Source organism: Pyrgilauda ruficollis, unplaced genomic scaffold (assembly GCF_017590135.1).
Source record: "Pyrgilauda ruficollis isolate IOZ18807 unplaced genomic scaffold, ASM1759013v1 scaffold48, whole genome shotgun sequence".
Lineage (NCBI taxonomy): Eukaryota > Metazoa > Chordata > Aves > Passeriformes > Passeridae > Pyrgilauda > Pyrgilauda ruficollis.
Genome location: NW_024526377.1, coordinates 4,400,690 through 4,426,275, shown reverse-complemented (window position 1 = coordinate 4,426,275; position 25,586 = coordinate 4,400,690). Strand labels below are relative to the sequence as shown.

Below are 25,586 nucleotides of genomic sequence, written 5' to 3'. Positions count from 1 at the left end.
GCCAAGCTTGAGGAAAATCAGGATGGATGGTGCAGAGCTGTTCTCCACGGCTGCCTTGGTGTGATTACGTTTGTTCCCAGCCTTAACTGGGCCCAGTGAGCCAGAAACGCTGGAAAAAACTCATCCCTGGAGACCTTGGGATCAGGGAGAGGCTGCCAGAGGTTGAGCTGGGCTGGGGGAACACCCTGGAACTGCCACCAGCAGCTCCAGGGCTGCCTAAACCACCCCCCTTTATTTGAGAAAAAACAACCTCAGGCTGTGCCAGGGGGAGAACACCTTGATCCAGGTGATCTATGGGACAGGCTGGAATCTGCTGGGATATCAGATCTGGAGCTCTCTGGAGCAAATCCATCTATTCCACAGGCACATCTCAGCTTTTCCCTCAGTCTGATGTGTGAGACCAGGCACAGCCCCTGCTTCAGCAGACAGTGGAGGGGAAAGGAATTTTATACCTGAGGGGAAAGGAGTTTTATTCCTGAGGGGAAAGGAGCTCTATTCCTGCACTGACAATCCCAATTTCCCAATTACAGGCATGGAAATGCAGGAAAAAAAAATAGAAATTGGGGAGATTTATATAAATATAAGTGTGAGAGAGGGGAAGTTCTGCCAGCTTAGCAAGGAGCAGAGAGGAGAGCCCAGCTCTGCCCTGAGAGTGTGAACAACCCTTGAGGAGCTCTTCCCAAAGCTCCCCAGAACCCCAATGACCATCCTGAGGTGTTTTTATCTTTTCTGACATTCCCCATCCAAGCTCTGGCCATTCCAGCTTGGCTGTGCTGTGCAAGGCTGGCACTCCCCTGGCACAGAGGTGCCACCAAAGCCACCACCTCCCACCCCAGCAGCAGTTTGGGGGCTGCCCACTGCCTCCCTCTGCCCCAGAGAGGCTTTTCCAGCTTGAAAGCTGCTCAATATCCTGTCCTTGGAAAGTGGAACATCCCAAAATGCTGGAAGTGGTCACATTCCCAGGGCTGCCAGAGCTCCAGGAGTGTTTGGGATGCACAGGTTGGGGTTTTGGGGGGTCTGGGCAGGGCCAGGAGCTGCACTGGATGATCCCCATGGTCCCTTCCAGCTCTGGGTATTTTCTCACTGCTGTTTTTAGATGAAAGTCTGGAAAATGGAACCTGTCAATACCCATGAAAGAATTAACAACATCAGTGGATTTTGACAACACTGGGATCAGGGACTGACCACAACCTACTTCTGCCACGTCTCTGTGTTCCAGCTCCCAGCTGGGCAAGGAATTTCCATCCATTTTCCAGCACATCCTCCTCCTTTTCCTCTTCCTTCCTCCTCTCCCCCAGCTCTCCCAGCCCAAGCAAGGCACTCCAAGCCCCAGATCAATCCCCTCTGCAAGAGCAGTCCTTTCCCTTTCATGGCTCTGAAGTGCAGACTCATTTTTCTCCCCGTCTCACCCCCCTGCCCTTCCCCTCGTGCTGTGCAGATACAGCTTCATTCCAAAAGCTCTGGTGATTAATTTTCATGTAAGTTATAAATGAGAGCTTTATACAATTGTATCATGCGTGAAGAGGATTATTTTTCCAATGGATTACCATAAAAATGAAGTTGCTGGGAATGTGCTCTCTCCACTCCCCTGAGATCAGCTGTGCTGCTGGAGCTGGGAAATGAAGGGGCAGGGAAAGGGAGCTCTGATCTCTTGGAAAGGCAGGGTCACCAGGTGTGTGTGGCTCTGACACCTCCTGGAACCTTCTCCTTTCACTGCTGGCCTCTTCCAAGCCTTTGGTTGACCCCAAATCTCTGCTCATGTGGGTGCTTTTAGGGATTAAAGTTGCTGAAGCAGCCCCTGGATGGGGGGAAAAAGGGACCTCTCTACCCTGTCCTATAAAAACCTTTTCCAGGAGAATAAAAATAGAGGAGATTTCAAGTGGAAGCTGCCTGTGCAAGGATTCAGCTGCTTTGGCTGGGCTTTTTCTCCTCTGTTCACACCCAAACCCATCCATTATTGAGCCATTCCAAAGGGCAGTGCTAATGGAGGGAATTTCTACATTAAATAAAGATGAAAACACCAGCCCAAACCTGTCTCCAGCAGAAATCCACGGGCTAAAAGCAGCACAGAGCTCACCCTGAGGGACAGGCTGTGCTGGAGGGGTGATGGGTGCTGAGGCAGCAGGGAGGAAAAAATGGGATTGAGAGGGAAGGAGTTCAGGATGGAACAGCCACAGGCTTGGGATGAGCCAGGAATGGCTGACAAGCACTGGGAACTCTGATGGGAGATGCTGAGAGAGGATTAAAAAATATATTTATTATTATTATTATTATTATTATTATTATTATTATCATCATCATTATTATTATTTAGAATTATTTTAATAATAATATTGATGATAATAATAATGATGATGACAATGATAATAATAATAATAATAGAACTTTTAAGGTGCATTTCTCCCCCTCAAATCCCACCACTCAGTCAAAGCTTGGCTTGCCCAAATATTCCAGTTTTCTGTGGGCTTTGGCCAGCCTGGAATCTGTGGGAACACCCAGGGCAGCCCTGAAGGGTTTGGCAGGGCTGGGCAAACATCTCTGGGGATGGTGGGGACAGAAGTGAAGGATCAGGGAGCAGGAACTGGCTGGATCCTGGGACATTCCCTGTGATTTCCTACAACACCCTCATTCCAGGATTGTGCCAGGTGGCCATTCAGCACTTTTGGGAAGTTCCTCATTAATCTGATGGAAAAAAGGTTTGAGAAAAAAAGGAGAGGGGTGGAACGCTGTCCATGGACACTGAAGCTCTGGGATCTTCAAGCTCAGGAGCACCATGGGCAGCACCAGGACACGGTCTGGTGTCACCACCCAGGGCTGTGACACACAGGGGACACACAGGGCTGAAAACAGAGGAGCAGTGATGCCACAGGGGGCTCTGAGCAGCCTGGGCTGGTGGGAAATGTCCCTGTAAATCCTTAATCCCAGCCTAAACCATTCCCTGAATCTGGAACCAAAGCAGTGACTTCTCCCTGCTTGTCCCTCTCAGAGTGACAGCAGCTTCTCCCACCTTGCTTTATTTAATTTTTGATCTGGAAAAATCAGCTCCACGTGGGAAAAGAGCCAAACCACAGGAGCCCAGCTCACCCAATGGTGCATCCAGGCTCTGCCTCGATGGTCCAGATGCAGTTGAGGTTGTGGTCATAGGGGGTTGGATATCCTGGAGAAAGGATCCGTCCCGAGGCCTCTCCTCTGATTGTCCCTCCACACTCAGCTGGAACAAAAATATTTATGGGGTTAGGGAGGAGATTCGTGGCTTTTTGTGGCTCTTGCTTGGCAACAATCTCACCCTGCAACAGAGATTAGTCCTGGCTTTTTCCAGGGATTCTAAAAGCTTACAAAGATTAAGAGAATCGTTGAATTCAGCTGAGTTATCAGAATTATTCTGCATTTCTGTGCTCGTTCTGAACACCTGGCAAAGCTTCCCTGCTCCACCTTTCTGAATCCCCAGGGAGCAAAGGCAGAGCCTGGCAGGATCCTGCTTCCCTGCTCCAGACGTGGGGGGTGAAGGAGCTCTGCTTGGATTCATCAGAAAATGAAGGATAAGAAGGCAAAGAACTTGTAAATGTCGCTGTAAATGAACTGCAAAGAACGTGAGGATTTGGAGTAATTTCCATAACATATCCATTCAAATTTTCATTTCTTTGAGATTTCTTTCATTTCTTTTTAATTTCCACACACTCAGACACGGCCTCATATCCAACACATGTAGAGCAAACAGGGTGAAGGTTAAGAAACTGCACAAATGATAGAGATTTATCTTTTTACATCAATAAATGAGGCTAAAATCCCAGCCAAGGAATGGTCCTGCCTCCTGGGAGAGAGAACACGGAGTGCCAGGGGCTGAGCACAGCCCTGGGTGTGGAGATCTCCCAGGGGACTCAGTGTCCAACAACTTCCCCATGTCCTGGGCACAGCAGGACAGGAATCAGCAATCAGCCTCATTCATTTAACACACAAAATCAGAATTTTCCAAGCAAGAAGAGGTGCGGGTGAAAGGGAACTCAGCAAAGGGAATTGAAATGTCTGGGGATGGGATCAGGTGTCAGGCAGCTCTCAAATAAACCTGGCTCTGAGCTGTCACATGCCAGGACACACGTTGATGTCACTATCAGGAGGTGCCACTCACTTCAACACGTCCAGAGTGAAAGGACAAGGGCTGGGACAGCACAAGGAAGCAAAAAACCCTTGTCAAATGTGTGTTTAGGGCAAAGTGTTTCATGTTAAAGCTGCTTCAAGTGCTCTCTATCTCACACAGGATCCTCACCACATTAATTAGTGCTGATGGGCAATTAATAGCAGAGTTAATGTCAATGGATCAGCAAAGCGTGGTCAGGGTGGGCAATCCACAAGGAAATAATTTCCTGGAGGTGCAGGAGGTGTCTCTATCTTGAGATGCCTCACAGAGGATCCTCACCACAACTTAATTAATGCAGATGCAATTAATATGAGAGTTAATGTCACACGGATGAGCAAAGCAGGGACAGAAGGTGGTCAGGGTATGGGATCCAAGGAAATAATTTCCTGGAAGTTTTGCAGAGCAGGAGGTGTCTCCATTTCAAGGACCCTCACCACATACAACTTAATTAGTGTAGATGCAATTAACAGTAGAGTTAATGTCAGTGGAACAGCAAAGCAAGGACCAAGGGCAGGGCATAGAATCCCTGAAATTCTAAAAAGGAAATAATTTTCTGGAGGTTTTGGAGGAGCAGGAGGTGTCTCCATCTTGAGATGCCTCACAGAGGATCCTCACCACAACTTAATTAGTGTAGATGGGAGTAATTAATAGCAGAGTTAATGTCAATGGATCGGCAAAGCAGGGACAAAAAATGGTCAGGGTGGGGTATCCAAGGAAATCTCAGTCTGGAGAGTGCTGGAGGAGCAGGAGGTGACTCCATCTTGAGGACCCTCACCACAACTTAATTAGTGCAGATGCAATTAACAGCAGAGTTAATGTCAGTGGATCAGCAAAGCAGGGAGAAAAAATGGTCAGGGTGGGGAAGCCACAAGGAAATAAATTCCTGGAAGTTTTGGCAGAGCAGGAGGTATCTCCATCCCAAGGACCCTCACCACACACAACTTAATTAGTGCAGATGCAATTAACAGCAGAGTTAATGTCAGTGGATCAGCAAAGCAGGGACCAAGGATGCTCAGGGTGTGGGATCCAAGGAAATCTCTCCCTGGAGGTACTGGAGGAGGAGGAGGAGGAGGAGGAGGTGTCTCACCCACACAGGTCGGCAGGGGCTGGTCCCAGGCTCTCCTCTCCCCTGTCAGGCACACCAGCACCCTGGTGCCTCTCAGGGTGTAGCCAGGGTCACAGCTGAAGGACACCGAGCTGCCAGCAAAGTGTCCCTCGTCGTGCACCTTGTACCCAAACTGGGGCACGCCGGGGTCCTCGCACTTGATGAGCTCAAAACCTGCAGCAGGGAGGAAGGGCAGCTGTTGGCACTGGGAATTTCACAGCCAGGAGGGTTTCACGCAAAGCCATGGTGGTGTTTTCTTCCGACAATGATTTGTTGGGAATCAAAAGGGCCATGTTGGAAATTAGAGGGGTTTTAATGAATGTTGGAGTTTTGATCTGAATTTCTGGATCGTTACAGGCTCGACAGGAAAGGTTTGATCATAGCCCAGGGAACAGGGACAGGAGAAGAGGAAACGGCCTCCAACTGTGCCAGGGGAGGGTCAGGTTGGACAGGAGGAATTTCTGCATGGAAAGGGTTGGAAGGGGCTGCCCAGGGAGGTTTGGAGTGCCCATCCCTGGAGGTGTCCAAGGAACGGCTGCATGTGGCACTCAGTGACAAGGTGGGCACAGCTTGGACTGGATGGGCTTGGAGGGCTTTTCCACCCTCAATAATCCTGGGATTCTGTGCTCTACCACACCCCAACTCCACTTTGGGTGCAAGATCACCCCAGAAAGGACTCTTTGCTCACGTGCAACACAAAACCACAAAAATACACCTTGACCTGTGGGATTGCCAGCACACATGGGATTGAAACTCACTGGAGAACTGCAGCTCGAAGCCTTTGCTGGTGTTGGCAGTGTCAGTGATGAACTCCAGCCACATGGAGCTGGAGGTGCTGTTGATGCTGGTGCCCAGCAGCTCCGAGTGGCTGAAGGTGCCCAGCAGCCGGGCAGAGCTGTTGGTGCCATCGTAGACCTGGGGAGAACAAGAAATCCAGCCTGGAAAAGCCATCCCTGTGCTACTCCAGGGATCAAACCTGCCCAGAGAAGCTGTGGCTGCCCCTGGATCCCTGGAAGTGCCCAAGGTCAGGTTGGACAGGGCTTGGAGCAACCTGGGATAGTGGAAGGTGTCCCTACACTGACAGGGGTGGCACCGGATGATCCTTAAGGTCCCTTCCCACCCAAACCATTCCAGGATTTCTCTGCAGTTTCACTGAGCTCTAGAACAGAGAAATGATGAGGAATTTATCCCACCTTGCCCCTGCTCTGCTCACAGCAACACCCTGGGCTGTCCTTTGGCTTTTTTTGATGGAGCAGCTTCCTGGAAGAGCCAGCAGCTCCTGATAAATGCCCTGATTTGGGGTCACCTCAAATCAAGGAATTTGCTCCTGGCACTGAGCTGATCCTGGGTATTGGAGGGAAAAGAGAAGGAAAGAACCAACCCTACTCTGAATTCCAGCATCAAGCTGGAAAAGCAACTCTAACCCTTCAGGATTTGTCCCACAGGTGATCCAGCAGTGGTCCCTGGATCCACAAGTGCAAACAGGGACAAATCCTTCAGGCAATGTGGGTTGAGATCCAGGGATCTCAACTAAAAGTCTGACTTGAAACTCCACAGTGCTGCCCACCTGAGGAGCAGGATTTCCACCCTGGAGGATCTGCACCCTCCTCCTCAGCCCTGGTTTACTCTGCACACAGAGCTGCATCTCCTCAGCTCTCTTTCCCAAGGAGCAGCTACTGAAAAAACCCACGTTTTTCCCCCCAGACTGACTCAGAGATGAGCCTTGAATTCACTGTGATTTAAGAAAAACACAAATGGTTTTTTTTTTCTTCCTTCCTTTTGTGAGGACCAAGAGCAGCTCCTCACCAGTGGAGATCGATAGGAACTTTCCTCAGATGAGCAGCTGATGACAAACCTGCTGAGAGAACGTAATTCCTCTGACAAGGAGTACATTCCTTGCATTAACAGGAAATCTTTCTCTCTTTCCAGTCATTTCTGAGCTGGAAACGTGGATTACATCTCTCCTGGAGTGTGACACTTCAATGAGGACAGAGGCATTCCTGGGAAGATGGCTCAGCACATCCTTGCAATATTAATGCCTCCTTCAAAACCATTCTTTTGGTTAATAAAAAAACTCAGCCTGGATTTGTCTCCTCCTCCACAGAGTCCTGGAGCTTGAATAATCTCAGAAGAGTCTGGAGTTCTGCATTTCAATCAGCCCCTTTTTGGGACAAACCAGCCTTGATTCTTCAAAGCACTAAAATAATGCTCAAACCCTCACCCTTCTGATGGATGAGGAGATTTTCCTGTGCAATCCCACAGGTGGGAGATGAAGTTTAGCTGGTCTGGGGGAAATTTAGTCTTCCAAACTGCCACGGCAATCACTCCATGACACTGGGGTGACAAAGAGGTCACTCCCACCTAATCCCATCAAAATTTTAGAGCATTTAGAGACGTTGCTCTCCTGAGCCAGAATTACCTTGAGGACATCTCCTGCCTCCAGCTCGAAGGTCCTGGCTTTCAGCTGGATGCCCTTGCCAGGCTGGCTCTGGATGGAGTAGATGCACTCGTGGTTGTTGTTGTAGTTCAGGGGGTAGTTGGGGGACAGCAGCACACCCTGGGTTCCCGTCACGGACGAGCCACACTCAGCTGCACCGAGACACAAAGGCACATTTCAGTGACCCCACGCGTGTTCTGGCCACGCCACACATGCAGGAGACTCCTCTGAAGGCCACAGCTGCTCAGCCCCTCCTGCAGCAGCAAGGAAAGGGGCTTCTGCCTGTTGTTATTCACTACAACCCGTTGTTATTCATTACAACCTGTTGTTATCCACTACAACCTGTTGTGATCCACTACAACCTGCAGACTGTCCCCTTTGCCATCACGTTTTCCCAGCCAGGCTTCTCTCCTCCTTCAGAACCTGTGTAAATTTAAATCTGGGGGGCATCATTTGGGGAATCTGTGTAAATATAAATCTGTGTGAATCTCTGTGAAATCTGTGTGGATCTGTGAGAAATCAGGGGGAATTTGGGGGAGGTCTGCGTGAATCTGTGGGGAATCTGTGTAAATATAAATCTGTGTGAATCTCTGCGAAATCTGTGTGGATCTGTGGGGAATCTGTGGGAATTTGGGTGAATCTGTGGGGGATCTCTGCTAATATAAATCTGTGTCAATCTCTGTGAAATCTGTGTGGATCTGTGGGAAATCTGGGTGGAATTTAGGGGAGATCTGTGTGAATCTGTGGGGAATCTGTGTAAATATAAATCTGTGTGAATCTCTGCGAAATCTGTGTGGATCTGTGAGAAATCAAGGGGAATTTGGGGGGGATCTGTGTAAATGTAAATCTGTGTGAATCTCTGTGAAATCTGTGTGGATCTGTTGGAAATCTGTGGAAATTTGGGGGGGATCTGTGAGGAATCTGTGTAGATATAAATCTGTGTGAACTTCTGTGAAATCTGTGTGGACCTGCAGAAAATCTGTGGGAAATCTGTATAAATTTGTGTGGATCTGCCTCAGAACAACCCCACGCTGAGGATTTTCTGTTCCTCCTGCCGAGCTCCCACACGAGCGAGCCGTGACTCACTGTTTTCCCAGCCTGTTTACCCTGCAAGATTTTCTGCTGTCAAACACTGACTGCCTGCTCCTCTGGGGCTGTGCAGGCAAGGCTGGGCACTCCAAAGTCCCCCGAGAGCAGTTTTTGGCATCAATCTAATGTCCCTGAGTCCTCACAGTTTCTGGAGATCAGGGACCATCCCAGGGCAGCTCCTGGAGATAAGGGACCATCCCAGGGCAGCTCCTGGAACTGAAGGAATCATCCCAGGGCAGGTCCTGGAGCTGAAGGAACCATCCCAGGGCAGCTCCTGGAGCTCAGGGAACCATCCCAGGGCAGCTCCTGGAACTGAAGGAACCATCCCAGGGCTGCTCCTGGAGCTGAAGGAACCATCCCAGGGCAGGTCCTGGAGCTGAAGGAACCATCCCAGGGCAGCTCCTAGCTCTGCTGCTCCTCCAGGGAAGGGTTAAGGAAGGAGGCAGCAGCAGATGCACCCAGAGGAGGCTCTTTGGAGCTGACTTTGTCCTCTGCTCTTGCCATGGATGAAAAGCTGGATTTTGGCACAGATTCCTAAGGGACAATGCTGGGGACATCTCAGGGAGCTGTCCTGGCCAGAGGGCTTGGACAAAGGAACAAAACCACTCTGAGTTCTCCCCAGACCATCTCTAGGACAGCAGCTGAATACAGAGTGTCTGGAAAAGCAATTAAATCTCCTGTGATCTTAACGAGCCAGTCTCCCATTTCCATCCCTATCCAGGCAGACCCGAGCAGGCAGTGGGGACATTGTGACAGAGCTGTCACCCTGCCACAGAGCTCTGGGCCATCAGCCCTGAGTTTGCCCTGTTATGATAAACCCAAGCTGTTAATTCTGAGCCAGGAACAGCAGCCAGGATGTCCACTTGGTGCTGCTGTCTGAAGCTTCAGTTCAAAGCTCTGGAAATGATTTGTATTTTTGATTTTCATTCCCCTGATGAGCTTTATCTGCAGCCTGATTGTTATTCCTGCCTGTCCCAGCAGGATGAGGCCCCAGAGCTCAGCAGAGCTGGGAAATTCAGCACCACAGGCTGGGAGGAGGCAGCAGCTGGCTCTGCTGGAGAGCTTTGCCCTGCAGTGGCCCTCGAGGGTCACCCAGAGCTCAGGACCATCTCCTGAGCAGGTCTGGCCACCAGGTGAGAGCCCTGCCCTGGAGGAATCCCCCAGGCTCTGGGTGAGCAGAGCTGGCAACGATTTCCTATTGAAATTCTACACCAAAATAAAGGTGTGACATCTTTTTCCCAAGGCCTGGAGCAGCTCCCCCATCCCTGCTCTGGATTGGTCCCATCCTGGGGGATGTCACCCCTCCATCCCAGGGACGTCACCCATCCCAGGGGATGTCACCCCTCCATCCCAGGGACGTCACCCATTCCAGGGGATGTCACTCCTCCATCCCAGGGGATGTCACCCATCCTAGGGGTGCTCCCATCCATCCCAGGGATGTCACCCCTCCATCCTGGGGGACGTCACCCCTCCATCCTGGGGGATGTCACTTCTCCATTCCAGGGGATGTCACCCATCCTAGGGGTGCTCCCATCCATTCCAGGGGATGTCACTCATCCCAGAGGTACTCCCAACCATCCCAGAGGATGCCACCCCTCTATCCCAGGGGATGTCACCCCTCCATCCCAGGGGATGTCACTCATTCCAGAGGTACTCCCAACCATCCCAGAGGATGTCACCTCTCCATCCCAGGCGTGCTCCCATCATCCTGGGGGATATCAGCCATCCACCCCGGGGATGTCACCCCTCCATCCCACACAGCCAGGGATGTCACCATCCCACAGGATGTCACCCCTCCATCCCAGGGGATGTCACCCCTCCATCCCAGGGACGTCACCCATCCCAGGGGATGTCACTCCTCCATCCCAGGGGATGTCACTCCTCCATCCCAGGGGATGTCACCCATCCTAGGGGTGCTCCCATCCATTCCAAGGGATGTCATCCCTCCATCCTGGGAGATGTCACCCCTCCATCCCAGGGGATGTCACTTCTCCATTCCAGGGGATGTCACCCATCCTAGGGGTGCTCCCATCCATTCCAGGGGATGTCACTCATCCCAGAGGTACTCCCAACCATCCCAGAGGATGCCACCCCTCTATCCCAGGGGATGTCACCCCTCCATCCCAGGGGATGTCACTCATTCCAGAGGTACTCCCAACCATCCCAGAGGATGTCACCTCTCCATCCCAGGCGTGCTCCCATCATCCTGGGGGATATCAGCCATCCACCCCGGGGATGTCACCCCTCCATCCCACACAGCCACCTGGGGGATGTCACCCCTCCATCCCAGAGGATGTCACCCATCCCAGGGGTGCTCCCATCCATCCCTGCCCACCTCAACAGTGCAGCACAGCGGGACCAGCCAAGCAAAATGAAAGCACATGACCACCTACCAACACACCTTGGCAGAGGCGAGCTCCACACACGCCGTCTCCCGCCCAGGCAGGTGATCCGGGCCGCTCCCTCCAGCCGGTACCCCGGGAAGCACGAGAAGGTCAGCACGTCCCCCACTCCGAACTGCAGCCCCTTCCTGATGCTGTAGGCTGGCACTTCTGGCTCGTCACACGGCTCCAGGTCGTATTCTGGAGGGGATAGATGGGTTTTTTGGGATGGTAAATGGGTTCTGTCCTCCGTGGAGAGGACATGAGGATCCAAAGGAGCTTTGATCCAGCTGCAGTGAATCCATGAGGATGGAATCCTGTTTGGGCCATGAAAACCCTCCTGGATTTCACCCCAATCTAAAATTCAGGGGTTCTGTTCTCCCTGGAGAGGACACGAGGATCCAAGGGAGCTTTGATCCAGCTGCAGTGAATCCATGAGGATTCTAAGCCATGAAAACCCTCCTGGATTTCACCCCCACCTAAAACTGAGGGGTTCTGTCCTCCACAGTGGGGACACAAGGATTCAAGGGAGCTTTGATCCAGCTGCAGTGAATCCATGAGGATGGAATCCTGTTTGGGCCTTGAAAACCCTCCTGGATTTCAGCCCAACCTAAAATTCAGGGGTTCTGTCCTCCCTGGAGAGGACACAAGGATCCAAGGGAGCTTTGATCCACCTGCAGTGAATCCATGAGTATTCCAGGCTGTGAAAATCCACCTGGATTTCATCCCCACCTACAGCTCAAGGATTCTGTCCTCCCTGTAAATGACACGAAGATCCAAAGGAGCTCTGAGCCTTGATCCAGCTGCACTGAATCCATGAGGATCCCAATTTCCCCCTCCACCTACAACTCCCCCCAGCACCTGCATCTCAACCACCTCCGAAGGCAACAGGTCCCAGTTCCTGTCACAGTGACACCAGTGGGCATGGGGATTTGTCACTGTCCCTCTGCAGCAGCCCAGTGAGGATGGATTGATCCGGGTGGGATTTCTGCTGCCTCTCCATTTCTAATCCTGGAAATGGATGATCCTGCTCAGGGAATGCAGGAGGACACTGAAGCTGCTGCTCCAAGAAAGGTCACGTAGGATTCTGGCCAACAGCCAAACTCACATCTCTGACCCCAAACCAGCCTGAAGGAAAACTCTTCTGAGGGTGTTTTTGGCAAAATCTCCAAGTCCAGAGCCTGTATGTTAACATATATATATATGTAAAGGAAGCTAAAAATAGAACTGACTCCCGTTTTTGCCTTTCAAGATAGGAAAGAAACCTTGAAATACACTGAAAATGAGAGTTATAATTAGAGGCGAGCTTTTGAAAGGCAAAAAGCCATTTTCCCCTCATCAAAATGGGAGTTAATTGGAAATTTTCTGACTGGTTTCCACATCCAAATCCCTGACTTCAGAGGCCAGGAACAAAGGCACTGGGAACCAGGTTTCAGCTGCATCTATGGCAACAGCTCTGCCCGTCAGGGAGGGTGCCAGACCAAGCTCCACAGGAAAAATGGGAATTTCTCTCCTTCCCTGGGTGCTGAAGTGGCAGCTCAGGACTGGGAAGGACACAGGGACAGAGGCAAGAACAGCAATAAAGCTCCTGTCCCTCACTGGTTGTTGTAGGGAATGGCTTCTGGGGCACTCAGGCAGCAAAGATTGACATTCCCTGGAATGGGAGCACTTGGGAGTCATTTGGAGGACTCCAGCCCAGAGGACACAGTCAAACACCTCCCACCCTTCAACCAGAGGCTGCCCCAGTGCCATGAGCTGCCCTGCAGTGCCACATGTCACTTTTCTGGGTCCTTCTCCAAGTCCCTGCACTCATTCTAACTGACAACTGCTGAAAAATCAGGATTTCCTTTGAAAAATCTGCACTTTGGATCGCCACACGCACTCAAAGCCACCATCACCATGATGGTTGAGCAAGCACAGCTCAGCATGGGATTGCTGGAACTTCTCTGGACAGGAATGGTTTCCCTCAGCCTCCTCCTGACTCCTGGAGTCAGGAAAATCTGGATCCCTCAGAGCCCTGCTGGGTGCAGCAGGAGGGAGCTCCCATCTGGTACCACAGCAGAGCAACTGAGCCAGCCCAGGCAGGGAAAATGCATTTTCCAGTTCCCTGGAAGTGCCAGTGGGATCATGGAAACCCAGCCTGGTTAAAATCATGGAATGGTTTTCCACTATTAAAATGGATTTCCATGATAAAATCATGGAAGGGACACTAAGAATCCTCCAGTGCCATGGCAGGGACACCTCTCACTGTCCCAGGCTGCTCCAAACCCTGTCCAGCCTGGCCTGGGACACTGCCAGGGATCCAGGGGAAAATCCATCCCAGCCTCTCCCCTCCCTCACAGGGAGCAATTTCTTCCCAATATCCCCAAATCTCCCCTTTCCCAGTTTGAAGCCATTCCCTGTGTCCTGTCCCTCCATCCTTGTCCCCAGTCCCTCTCCAGCTCTCCTGGAGCCCCTTCAGGCCCTGGAAGGGCTCTGAGCTCTCCCTGGATCCTTCTCCTCTCCAGGTGAACATTCCCAGCTGTGCCAGGCTGGCCCCAGAGCAGAGACAGATCCAGGACAGGCTGCAGGCTCAGGAGGGGCACTGGAGGAGCATCCAGAGGCAAAAAGAGGGAGCAGACAGACAAGGGGGACCAGCCCTGCCCTGCTCCTGACCCAAGCAGTGCAGATTGCTCCATGCTGCTTCCAAAGGATCCCATCTGACTGTCCCTGTGCTGGAAATGCTGGCCCTGCTGCAGGGATTCTGCTCTAAAACCAGAGAAGGTGTTTGGGGAAACAGGGACAGCATTCCCCAAAAATCCTGAGCTGGAGCTGTCCATAAACAGAGCAGGGAAGGGGAAGGTGGGAGGAGGGAGACTGGAGACGGGTTTAATTCCAGTGGGTCCATTCCTGTGATCCAGGACAGACAGAACTGTTCCCCCTGGCTGTATGGGGGCTGCAAGGGGGATATTTCTTGGGACACATTGGGAAAATTTCTTGGGACACATTGGGAAAATGTCTTGGGACATACTGGGAAAATTTCTCAGGACACACCAGGAAAATTTCTTGGGACACACTGGGGTTTAATACTGGGATAATTTACTGGGTGACAAAAGGAGTGACCCAAATCAATGGAAAATTATTTTACTGGGAGGGTGGGGAGGCCCTGGCACCCCAGAGAAGGGGTGGCCCATCCCTGGAAGTGTCCAGGTGTTGGGGCAAGCTGGGATAGTGGGAGATTGGGCAGGGCAGGGCCTGGATGAGCTTTAAGGTCCCTCCAAACTCAAATCATCCACAGAAAAGTGGGAAGGGAAGGAGGGGAAAGGAAAAGGGGGAGGAAAAGGGGGAGGAAAGAAGGAAGGGACAGAAGGAAGGGAGGGAAAGAGGGGAGGGAGGGAAAAGGGAAGAAGGGAGGGAAAGAAAGAAGTGAGGAGGAAGGGAAAGAAAAGAAGGGAAAGAAGGGAGGGACAGAAGGAAGGGAGGGACAGAAGGAAGGCGCTGGGCAGCTGCTGTCACCTGAGAAGGTGATGTTGAAGCCCTCGTAGGACATGGAGAAGTCGGAGATGAAGCGGATCTGGGCCGAGAAGTTGCCGAAGAGCCCGGCGCTGAGCGGCGCCGGCAGCCGCGAGCCCGTCAGCTGCTTCAGGGGCTGGGCAAAGCTGGAGTTCTCTGTGATCAGCAGGTAATCGTGGCCATTCTCCAGGTGGAACGTGTGGAAGGTGAAGAACACACCTGCAGAGGAGGGGGGAACCACAGGTGGAGTCATCCCACAGCATTCCCTGCTTCCCACCGAGGGCAGGCAGGAGATCACTCTGAGATCTCATGGATTTTGTTCTGGTGGAGATGAAATGAATAAAACCCCTAAATCCTGGGTGTGGGAGCAGGCCCAGAGCAGGGACAGGCTCTGGAAATGTTGGATTCCTGTGCCCTTGTGAGGGATGACACAAACTTGCTCCAGGGACAGAGCAGCAGCTGAGGGAGCAGCCCAGGGGAGCCTTTTATTCTAAAAGTGACTTTTAAATGGAGAGCAAGAGCAGCAAGGCTGGAGATGGGAGGGCCAAGCGTGTTCCAGAAGGAATTCCTGCCTGGAAAACCAGGATTTAAACCCAGCCTCAAGGTCAGGGAGGCTTTTCCAGAAGTGTGTCAGTGGTGCAGCTGCAAGGACCTTCCCATGATGGGCTGAATCAGAGAATCATAGAATGATTTGGGTGGAAATGACCTTTAAAATTGTTTTATTCCATCCCCCTACCATAGGAAGGGGCACTTCCCCTAAACCCTACTTTTTTATTCACCTTTTCTTCCCCAAAATAAACCCCACAACAGCCCCAGCCACGGAAATCCCAGCCAAACACAGCAAAACTATTTTGCCTTTTCCTCCCAAATTCAATTTGAACGATTTGAAACATTTGGGGAGAAGGCTGTGACCTTGCTGCATTTGTAAATGAGCCAGAGAGGAGTAATGGATTACTTAAAGTCCCCTTCACACCTCCAGACACACAATGGGAAGCACTTCAGGCTCCTGCAGGAGCCTCCAGCGAGGTGATTTTTCATGCTGGAATTCAAACACCATTAGAAACACTCATTCTCTGGAAAATAATTCCAGCTTGGAAATAAAATAATAATAAAAAAAAAAACACCAAAAACTAACAAAAAAACGGCAGTGAGAGCAGAGCCAGGCAGGATCTGAGCTCAGGAACTCTGTCACAGCATTGTCACACCGACTTAACAAGGCAAGGAGATGCCAAGCAGTAAAAAGCCTTTTTGCATTTAGATGGATTTTTCCATCCTGATCTCCCAGCTCAGGGCAGGCTCCCGAGCCCCTGCTGGTGTAGGATTGGGATTTATCCTGCTCAGAACCCCTCTGGAGAGACACAGACCCCTCCAGGAAACCCAAGGATGGAATTTGGGCTTTGGGAGAGACCCCTGCTTGGTTTGACCAGGTTATTTCATTTAAGCCAATAATTCCCACCCCAAGGGCTGGCTCTGCATCCCACCATTCCCAAAATACAGCATCCCAAAGAAACAGCAGGAAACCTGCAAAGAAAGCCCAGAGGAAGATCCTCCTCCTTGCTGCCCATTCCCTATTAATTCCTGGAGATCAGGGAAAGCCCTGGAGATCCAATATCCAACCCCACAGCATCAAATTCCAGCTGAAAATTCCATTTATTTATCCCAAGTTCTTCCTGGAGGTTTGCTGCTCACATGGAGCTCTTCCCTTCCAAGAAGTGAAGGTCAGAGAGGCTGGAAACCAATAAGGAATTTTTCCCATGGGATTGGGAACGAAGGAATTGTGGGATCATCCCAGCCTTTATCCCTCACTGCCCTTCAGGGTCTCAGAAGGATTTTTATGACCCAAAGCTTGATAAGGATTGACCTTGATAATTCTTTCTTTATATCCATTCTGTGGAGAATATTTTTAGTCTCACTCTTTCCCCCCCCCCCTGCAAAATTCCACAAAAGCAGGAAACTTCCAAGAGTTACCAAATTGTTTGTTATTTCCATCAGAAGCACAAAACAGAAATAGATCTGAACTGAAAACTGGGATGTGGGGAATGCAAAATGACTTTATTCTCCCCTGACAGCAAATTTAAACCCTCAGTTTTAGCAAATCCAGCCTAAGGAACAGAAATAACACCACCCCTCTGGAATTAGCACAAGAATAATTCAGTTATCCTGGAGAACATGCCCAAATTCCAAGGTTTTAAAGTAAAAACTCCAAGCAGAGGGCACGAGGCTCCTCCAGCACTGAAGGGTTGTGGAACTGTAGCAAAAAGGGCTAATTATAAACTCATTTTAAAGGATTTGTGACCAATTAAACCTTTGCTCTGGTCTGCAATTTACTGTGGCACAAAACATCTCTGCAAACACAAGGTTGGGCTTTTATTTTCTCCCCCCATTCTCTGCAGAAGAAACAGCAAAACAAATTAGAGGGGAAAGAAATCACTTTGAAGCAGTGAGATTAAAAATAATGGTCTCTCTTTAGGCATTTAAATACCTTTAAAATTAAGCTGCTTTTAAACTCCACTTGCACAGCCTGGGAGTCTATAAAGTGTCACAGGAAAATAATTGTTGGAGCAGCTGGGGCAATTCCAGGACTCGTGTGGTGGCCATGTGGGAGATATTCCCAAAAAACCTGGGAGGGGAGGAGCTGAACTCCTCCACAAATTCCTCAGAGGGGGCAGATCCCTCTCTGTGACAGGGAATGGTTGCAGGATATCTGCATCCACATCCTGACTTTCAGGATGGGGCCACAAAGGTCTGGAACAGGAGATAACACAAAGCACAGGCTCTGTTTGATAAGAATTTTCTCTTGAAAAGGATGAAGATGTGACATCAAAACCCTCTGGATCTTGTCCAGGGACAATGGAATCATCATTCCTGAGAGGAACTCTTGGTTCCCACAGGGAAAAGTTTCTCTCCCACTGCCTCAGTCCTCTCCTCACCTTTCCCATGGGATGTTTCTATCGTCCACGTGCAGTTCAAGTTGTTGGGATAAAAATCAGGGAAGCCTGGGGAGAGGATGGTGCCACTGGAGCCACGGATGTAGCCCCCACAGAGAGCTAAAAACACACAAAAAAAGGAGAAAAAGAGTTTAATAATCCAGAAACTTTCACAAGCTGGAAGGAAGAAATAAAGCCAAAACCCAACATGGGAAAATCCAACAAAAAGAGACTGATCGACCCAAATCCAACCAACCCAAATTGGGTTTTGTTGGCCAAAATCCACCAAAATACATGGACAGATGCACCAAAACCCAGGGATTAAATTCCACTGGGAGCTTTCCAGCATGGGAAGGGTTTCTAGCAGCTGGAACCACCATCCCTGTGGGACCAACTCTGGGTATTCCCACCCTGGGAGCTCAGCTCTGCCTCCCAACACCAAGAACACCCTGCAGATGCTGGACCAGAGCTTTCCTCACCCTCACAGCTGGGCAGGGGCCGGCTCCACTGGAAGTTGGGCTCGCACTCCAGGGCCTCGCTGTCACTCAGGGTGTAGCCAGGGTCACAGCTGAATGTCACCAGGGCTCCCACGTAGAAATCGTTGCCGTGGCGCTGCCCGTTGACCGGGATGCCCGGGTCCAGGCAGTGGTCAGACTGCAGCTTCACAGCTGGGCACAAAGAGCAGGGTCACAGCCCTCAGCTGGGCACCGAGCAGCTCAGGGGCAGCTCAGCCCACCCACGGGATTGTCCTGAGTATTGCTGGTTAATCACACAGTCAGAGGGTGCAAGGGAGAGAGGGGATTCCCCAAGGGAGGGGATGGAGAGAGGGAAATCCTCAAAGTGAGAGGAGGAAAGGGAAATCCCTGAAATGAGGGGATGGAGAGAGGGAAATCCTCAAAGTGAGAGGAGGAAAGGGAAATCCCTGAAATGAGGGGATGGAGAGAGGGAAATCCTCAAAGTGAGAGGAGGAAAGGGAAATCCCTGAAATGAGGGGATGGAGAGATGGAAATCCTCAAAGTGAGAGGAGGAAAGGGAGAGGGAAATCCTTGAAATGAGGGGATGGAGAGAGGGAAATGCTCCAAGGAAAGGGAGGAAATTGAGAGAGGAAAATCTCTGAAGTGAGAGGATAAAGAGAGGGAAATCTTCAGTGTGAGAAGAGGAAAGGGAGAGAGGAAAATCCCAAAAGTGAGAGGATGAAGAGAGGGAAATCCCTGAAATGAGGGGATGGAGAGAGGGAAATCATCAAAACGAGAGGAGGAAATGGAGAGAGGGAAATCCCTGAAATGAGGGGATGGAGAGAGGGAAATGCCCCAAGGGAGGGGAGGAAATGGAGAGAGGAAAACCACCAAAGTGAGAGGATGAAATAGACAGAGGGAAATCCTCAAAGTAAGAGGAAAATCCCCAAAGTGAGAGGATGAAATGGAGAGAGGGAAATGCTTGAAATGAAGGGATGGAGAGATGGAAATCCCCAAAGTGAGAAGAGGAAATGAAGAGAGGAACTGGTCTGGGATTCTTGGGTCTGTCCTGTGCAGGACCAGCAGTTGGACTCCACAATCCCTGTGGGATCCAGCTCTGGATATTCTGATTCTCTGAGCTCAGCTCTGCCTCCTAACATCAAGACTATTCTGTAGATGGTAAAATAAAAAATAAAAAGCTTCTACAAACAAGCAGAGAGGGAATGGCTTCAGATTGGAAAAGGGGAAATTTGGATGGGATATTGGGAAGGAATTCTTCCCTGTGAGGGTGGGGAAGGGCTGGGATGGCATTCCCAGAGAAGCTGTGGCTGCCTTATCCCTGCAAGGTCAGCTTGGAGCAACCTGGCATAGTGGGAGCTGTCCCTGCCTTTGGGTTTTGAGTTTCCTTCCCAGCCAAACCAGTCTGGGATGCCAGGAAAAGCAGAAACTGCTCCTCCACTGGCAGCAGCTTCCCACGGTCTGTCCTTGAGCAGTGTGAGCTGCCTGGCACGGGGAAAAAGAGACCCAGGGGGACTTGAGGAGGCTGTGGGGCTGCTGGAGACGGGGAATTGCAGGGAATTGCAGGGAATTGCAGGGAATTGCAGGGAATCCCAAGAACAAGGGGCCCTTACTTTCGTATCGGATCTGGAAGCCGATGTCAGAGTGGCTCTTGTCCGTGGTGAACAGGAGGTAGAGGTGGTTGCTGGTGCTGATCAGGAACTGGGGCACCTGGGTGCCATCATAGACCCCAATCAGGGGAGAGGAGTAGGAGCGGCCGTCCCTCACCTCCAGGGTGTCATAATTCACCTCTGTCTTGAACCTGGAAGGGACAGGAGGAAAATGAAACCCCAGCACTGCTCCTTTCTCCTCATTCCCTCCTGGAACCACCACGGGGGCTGTCTGAGCTGAGCTTTTCCACTGCCTGAGTCTCATTAAGGCACCTCACACGTGTTTGGGCTTTTTTTCTGATCCTTCACCTCTTCTCCTGCTGGCCCCCACCTAAGATGTTGCCCAAGTGTTGAGCCAGCAAATGAGACAGGGCTGGAAGAGCCATGGAGCCCCAAATGTCACAGCAGTAGTGGCAGTGGCAGCTCCTCTCTGCTCTCTGGGGCATTCCTGGCACTGCCAGGAATCCAAAGAGCAGCTGAATTTTCAGGATATTTGCATCTATATCCATCTACATCCCTGAACAAGCCCTCCCACACAGCCAGCCCCAGGGCCAGGAAATCCAGGGAAAGTCAAAAAACTCAGCATTCCCTCCTGCTCCCCCCACCCATGTGGCAGCTCAGCCCCCAAAAAAAGTGTCTAAAACACCCCTGAAAACCAGCAGGAGTGGTTCAGACACAACCATCCCCCCCAGTGCTGGGTGAGTTTTAATTCCCTGCCAGGAGCTCATAAATTAAAAAGGGGAGAGGGGAGAACCTCAGAGCTCACTCCCCTCTCCTGGCTGCACCTTGCAGTCACCAAAAGCACCCAAAGCCAGGGAATTTGGGGGCTGCCCGAGGTGGTGGGCACCTGTCAAAGGTGATCTTGATGGGGTAGCCAGGCTGGGCCTCGATGACCCAGGCACAGCTGAGCGAGTCCTTGTAGAAGCCAGGCCAGCCTGGGGACAGGATGGTTCCACTGGGTGACGTCAGGTGGCCCCCACAGGGTGCTGGGGACACAAAAAGGACACGAATCACACAATTACCCAAGCTGGAAAAGACCTTCAGGCTCATCCAGCCCAACACTGTCAATGCCACCACTAAACCACGTCCCTGAGTGCCACATCTTTAAAACTGGGGAGAAAAATGTCACCGAGCTGCAGCACCGTGAGATGTCCCCACCTCTGAAACCCCTTCCCCGCATTTCTGTCCCCCCACGAGTTAAAAATCACCAGAGCCAGATGGAAAACCAACATTAACTGCTCAGAAATTGCCTTTTCAGCTCCAAGTGCAGACACTGCCCCACTGGGAGCCAGCAGTGCTGACCTTGGGCCCTGCTCGGAGGGGACGGGGTGTAAAATAATGATTGGATATAAAAGCAGAGGAAACCGCAAGGTCGCTTGGCATTTCAGGTGCCAGAAAATCCCTCCCAGCCCTGCTAATTGAGTCATGGCTTTGCTGCCTCGAGGGACATCACCAGAGCAGGGCATTAATTCCAGCCCGTGCTCCCCAGTGCCACCAGCAGGAGCTGCAGGCACTTCCTTGCATTTTCTGGGAAAAGGACACCGGGTCTGAGAGCCCAGAGGCACAAAAACCCCAGGAACTGCCAGGTTTTGTCCTCCAAGGAGTGACCCAGGGCCAGCCCCAATGTCACCGTGCCCCTGTGCCAGCCCAAAATGTGCCAGCCCCAGCCCCAAAGCTCCCCTGCTGCTCTGAAGGGTGGCAGATGAAAGTCATTTGATCCCAGCTGGCTCCAAAGCAATTATTTTTTCCTTTCTGCCCCAAAGCTGCATGGTCTCCTGTCAGGATTTCCACCCTTTTCTCTGTCTCCTTCGTTCCCATTAATTTTTTTTTTTCAAGTGTTGAACAGGACTTTAGATCTCTGGGCTTTTCTCCTTGCTTAAAAAGGGTAATTAAAATGTCCAGACTGAAGGGTGAGTCAAAGAAATCACCAGAGTGATCAGGAGGAGAAGGCAGAAGGTTATCAAATATAAAACTTGATTAGAAGTGTATTATTTAATGAATGTTTCCCTTCCATACTTAAAAATATGTAAATTTCAAGGCTTGTGCTTTGAAAGTAACAGGAGCCCTGAATTAAACCTACATTTTGACAGGAGCAAAATTATGTAAGAATACAAGAAGTCCAGCTTTTTATCCTATAAAAGCTGTTGAAGACAATTGAGTCTTTCCTTCAGTCCCAAAGACAATGGCCAGGATTGTGCAATTCTTGCTGCTCAGGCAATGCAGGGCCAATTACTCCAATTATTTCTCAATATTCCAGGGCTGTTTCTCAAGAGCTCAGCACTTGTTATTCAAATTGCTGCAAATACCAGAGCAGAGCATCACTTCCCTGAGAACACAGGGCACAGGAAGATTTTCAGTCCTAATGAGCTCCTTCTTCACTTCTCTTTTCCAGAGGAGAAGCTTGAAAGTCCTAAAAAAGCTTTGAAATCTGAATTAAAGCCTTTAATTCAGCCCAGCTCCCCCCACGGCAGGGTTGGTTGTTGCAGCCAGGAGATGGAAATGCAGAATTTCTGCCTCTCAGCTGCCAGAGCTCATTGACAGAACTTCTGTCATTACATAAATATCAGATATTTTACATGGATCAAAAACCAGGATGGGAAAACATCACCCTGGATCTTCCATTCCCTGTTGTTTGATTCCCTCCCTGACAGGAGCAGCAGTGAAGCTTTGAGGCATCACTAAACCAGAACCTTTTATTGTTATTGTTATTAGAAAAACACCTGTTGTAACAAGAACTGATCATCAAACAAATACAATAAAAATACTCCTCAGCGTTCATTCCACACACACACACAAAAAAAAAAAAAAAAATTGGAAAATAAACAGAGCTCAGGAATATTTGAACTGAAACTTCCTCCCCAGCAAAATCCTCTGTGCACCTTCCAGAGGCGTGGAAAATCCTGGAAGGTGTTGGCTGGACACTGTGGAATGTGAGAGTGAAACCTGACAGGCAGAACCCAGATTCTGGATCCCAACAGGCTGCAAAATTCCCCCCCAAAGAAATCTCCCTGAAGGAATGCTCACCTGGAGAAGAGGAAGGAGAGGAGGAGAGAGGGAGAAGAGGAGGAGGAGGAGAAGAGGAGGAGAGGGGGAGAAGGAGAGGAGGAGAAGAGGAAGAGAAGAGGAGGAAAAGAGGGGGAGAAGGAGAGGAGGAGAAGAGGAGGAGGAAGAGAAGAAGAGGAGGAGAAGAAGAAGAGGAAGAGAAGAAGAAGAGGAGGAAGAGAAGAGGAGGAGAAGAGGAGAAGAGGAGGAGGAGAAGAGGAAGAGAAGAGGAGGAAAAGAGGGGGAGAAGGAGAGGAGGAGAAGAGGAGGAGGAAGAGAAGAAGAGGAGGAGAAGAAGAAGAGGAAGAGAAGAAGAAGAGGAGGAAGAGAAGAGGAGGAGAAGAGGAGAAGAGGAGGAGGAGAAGAGGAAGAGAAGAGGAGGAAAAGAGGGGGAGAAGGAGAGGAGGAGAAGAGGAGGAGGAAGAGAAGAAGAGGAGGAGGAAGAGAAGAGGAAGAGAAGAGGAGGAAGAGAAGAGGAGGAGGAGGAAAAGAAGAAGAGAATCTCTCTCCCACCAGGCTGGGAACACTCACCAGGAGAAGAGAAGCTCCAAGGAGACCTCAGAGCTCCTTCCAGTGCCTGAAGGGGCTCCAGGAGAGCTGGAGAGGGACTGGGGACAAGGGATGGAGGGGCAGGACACAGGGAATGGCCCTGAACAGGGAAAGGGGAGGTTTGGGGATACTGGGAAGGGATTCTCAGCTGTGAGTCTGGGGAGGAGCTGGGATGGAATTCCCAGAGAAGCTGTGGCCACCCCGGGATCCCTGGCAGTGCCCAAGACCAAGGTTTGGACACAGAAGTATCCCTCCCCACGGGAAGAGGCGAGATGGGATCTTTTCTGCCCCTCCCAGCCCAAACCACGTTGGGAGCTGGTGCCCAGGGGTGGGGCTGACCTTCGCAGCGCAGCACGGCGTTGTCCCACACCACGTTGCCCTCCTGCAGCACGCAGGTGACGCTCTCGGCGCCGTGGGTGCGGATGAAGCCCTCGTCACACAGGAAGGACACGGAGCTGCCCAGCTGCAGGCTGTCCCCAAAGCGCTTCCCGTTCACCGGCACGCCGGGGTCCGGGCACTCGTTGTGCCGGAACGCTGCCAGGAGCAGGAGGAGGAGAGGAGGAGGAGGAAGAGGAGGGAAAGAAGAGGAAAAGAGGACAATCAGCATCTTTTTTTTTTTCCCACCACAACCTGTCCCCAAAACGAGGATGTTGCACCCTCAAGTTGAAGGTGCAATTGAGGAAAATTGAATTTTTCCCTTTGAGGAGGAGGAGAGGAGGGAAAGAAGAGGAAAAGAGGAGAATCAGCATCTTTTTGTACCACTCACCCTGTCCCCAAAATGAGGATGTTGCACCCTCAAATTGAGGAAAACTGAATTTTCCCCTTCCCAGTGCCAGGAGGAGGAGGAGAGGAAGGAAAGAGAAGAGGAAAAAAGGCGAATCAGCTTTTTTTCCCCCTACAACCTGTCCCCAAAATGAGGATGTTGCATCCTCAAGTTGAAGGTGCAATTGAGGAAAATGGAATTTTTCCCTTTGAGGAGGAGGAGAGGAAGAGGAAGAGGAGGGAAAGAAGAGGAAAAGAGGACAATCAGCATCTTTTTTTTTTTCCCCCACAACCTGTCCCCAAAATGAGGAGGTTGCACCCTCAAGTTGAAGGTGCAATTGAGGAAAATGGAATTTTTCCCTTTGAGGAAGAGGAGATCATGAGGAGGAGGAGAGGAGGGAAAGAAAAGAGGACAATCAGCATCTTTTTTTTTCCACCACAACCCATCCCCAAAACAAGGATGTTGAGGGTGCAATTGAGGAAAATTGAATTTTTCCCTTTGAGGAGGAGGAGAGGAGGGAAAGAAAAGAGGAGAATCAGCATCTTTTTGTACCCCCCACCCTGTCCCCAAAACTAGCATGTTGCACCCTCAAATTGAGAAAAATTGTATTTTTCCCCTTCCCAGTGCCAGGAGGAGACCAGGAGGAGGAGGAGAGAAGAGGAAAAGAGAACAATCAGCATCTTGTTTTTCCCTACAACCTGTCCCCAAAATTAGGATGTTGCACCCTCAAATTGAGGTTAAAAATTAACCTCAGCACGTTCTGTGACTGCCACATCACAGAGCTGGAAGGGACATTAAAGCTCATCAGGGCCATGGGCAGGGACACCTTCCACTATCCCAGGTTGCTCCAAGCCCTGCCCAAGCTGGCCTTGGACACTTCCAGGCATCCAGCTTCTCTGGGACTTCTATCCCAGCCCCTCACAGGGAACAATTCTTTCCCAAAATCCCAATTAAACCCCTTTCAGCTCCATTCACAGCCCTGCTGGGAGAAAACAAAGCACACACAGAAATCTCTCAGGTGCCACCAAGTCCTCGTGGGATTGTGGGGACACCTGGCTCAGTTTTAAGACCCTCTCCAGCAGTTTAAGCTCCACCAGCCAAACATTTGGCAATTAGGCCTTAATTCCTCATTAAGTGCATAATTATGTCCTACATCTCCTCCTGCTTGGAGAGGAGCAGCCTAGAAGGGATTAAAGGCTCCGGGTTAATCCCACACCTGAGGTTTCAGTGTCTTCAATGCACCTGAGCAAAGCCACCTGAGCTCTGGATGGCTCCCAGAGCATCTCTGCCCTCAGCATCTCCTGTTCTCCACAGGGCTGGAGGGGAAAAGAGGCTGGAAGTGAGTCCTGTGCTCTGGTACCTGTCCCTGGCCCCCTCTCCCTCCCCCAGACTGAGGGGAAGGGCCTGGAGCTGTCTGGGAAAGGCTCAGCGCAGAATTCGAAGCAGTCAGAACAAATTAACTCATTCCTGAGTCAACCCCAGCACTGAAAAAAGATGAAAAATGTCCTGGGAAAATGTCCCCATGCAAGGGAGAGCTCCCAGCA

The 25,586-nt window shown here is 50.8% G+C and overlaps 1 protein-coding gene across 1 annotated transcript in view; it reads right to left on the bottom strand.

Moving 5' to 3' along the window:
- CSMD2 (CUB and Sushi multiple domains 2) overlaps window positions 1-25,586 on the bottom strand; it is a 241,716-nt gene that overhangs the window by 66,334 nt on the left and 149,796 nt on the right. The window contains exons 14-24 of the mRNA XM_041479143.1: window positions 23,619-23,813; window positions 20,536-20,674; window positions 19,653-19,840; window positions 18,046-18,234; window positions 17,570-17,686; window positions 14,643-14,858; window positions 11,160-11,348; window positions 7,660-7,829; window positions 5,999-6,155; window positions 5,223-5,414; window positions 3,085-3,211 (exon numbers count right to left, since the gene is read on the bottom strand). Coding sequence (XP_041335077.1) covers window positions 3,085-3,211; window positions 5,223-5,414; window positions 5,999-6,155; window positions 7,660-7,829; window positions 11,160-11,348; window positions 14,643-14,858; window positions 17,570-17,686; window positions 18,046-18,234; window positions 19,653-19,840; window positions 20,536-20,674; window positions 23,619-23,813 — 1,879 coding nt within the window. The remainder of the gene's footprint in view (window positions 1-3,084; window positions 3,212-5,222; window positions 5,415-5,998; window positions 6,156-7,659; window positions 7,830-11,159; window positions 11,349-14,642; window positions 14,859-17,569; window positions 17,687-18,045; window positions 18,235-19,652; window positions 19,841-20,535; window positions 20,675-23,618; window positions 23,814-25,586) is intronic.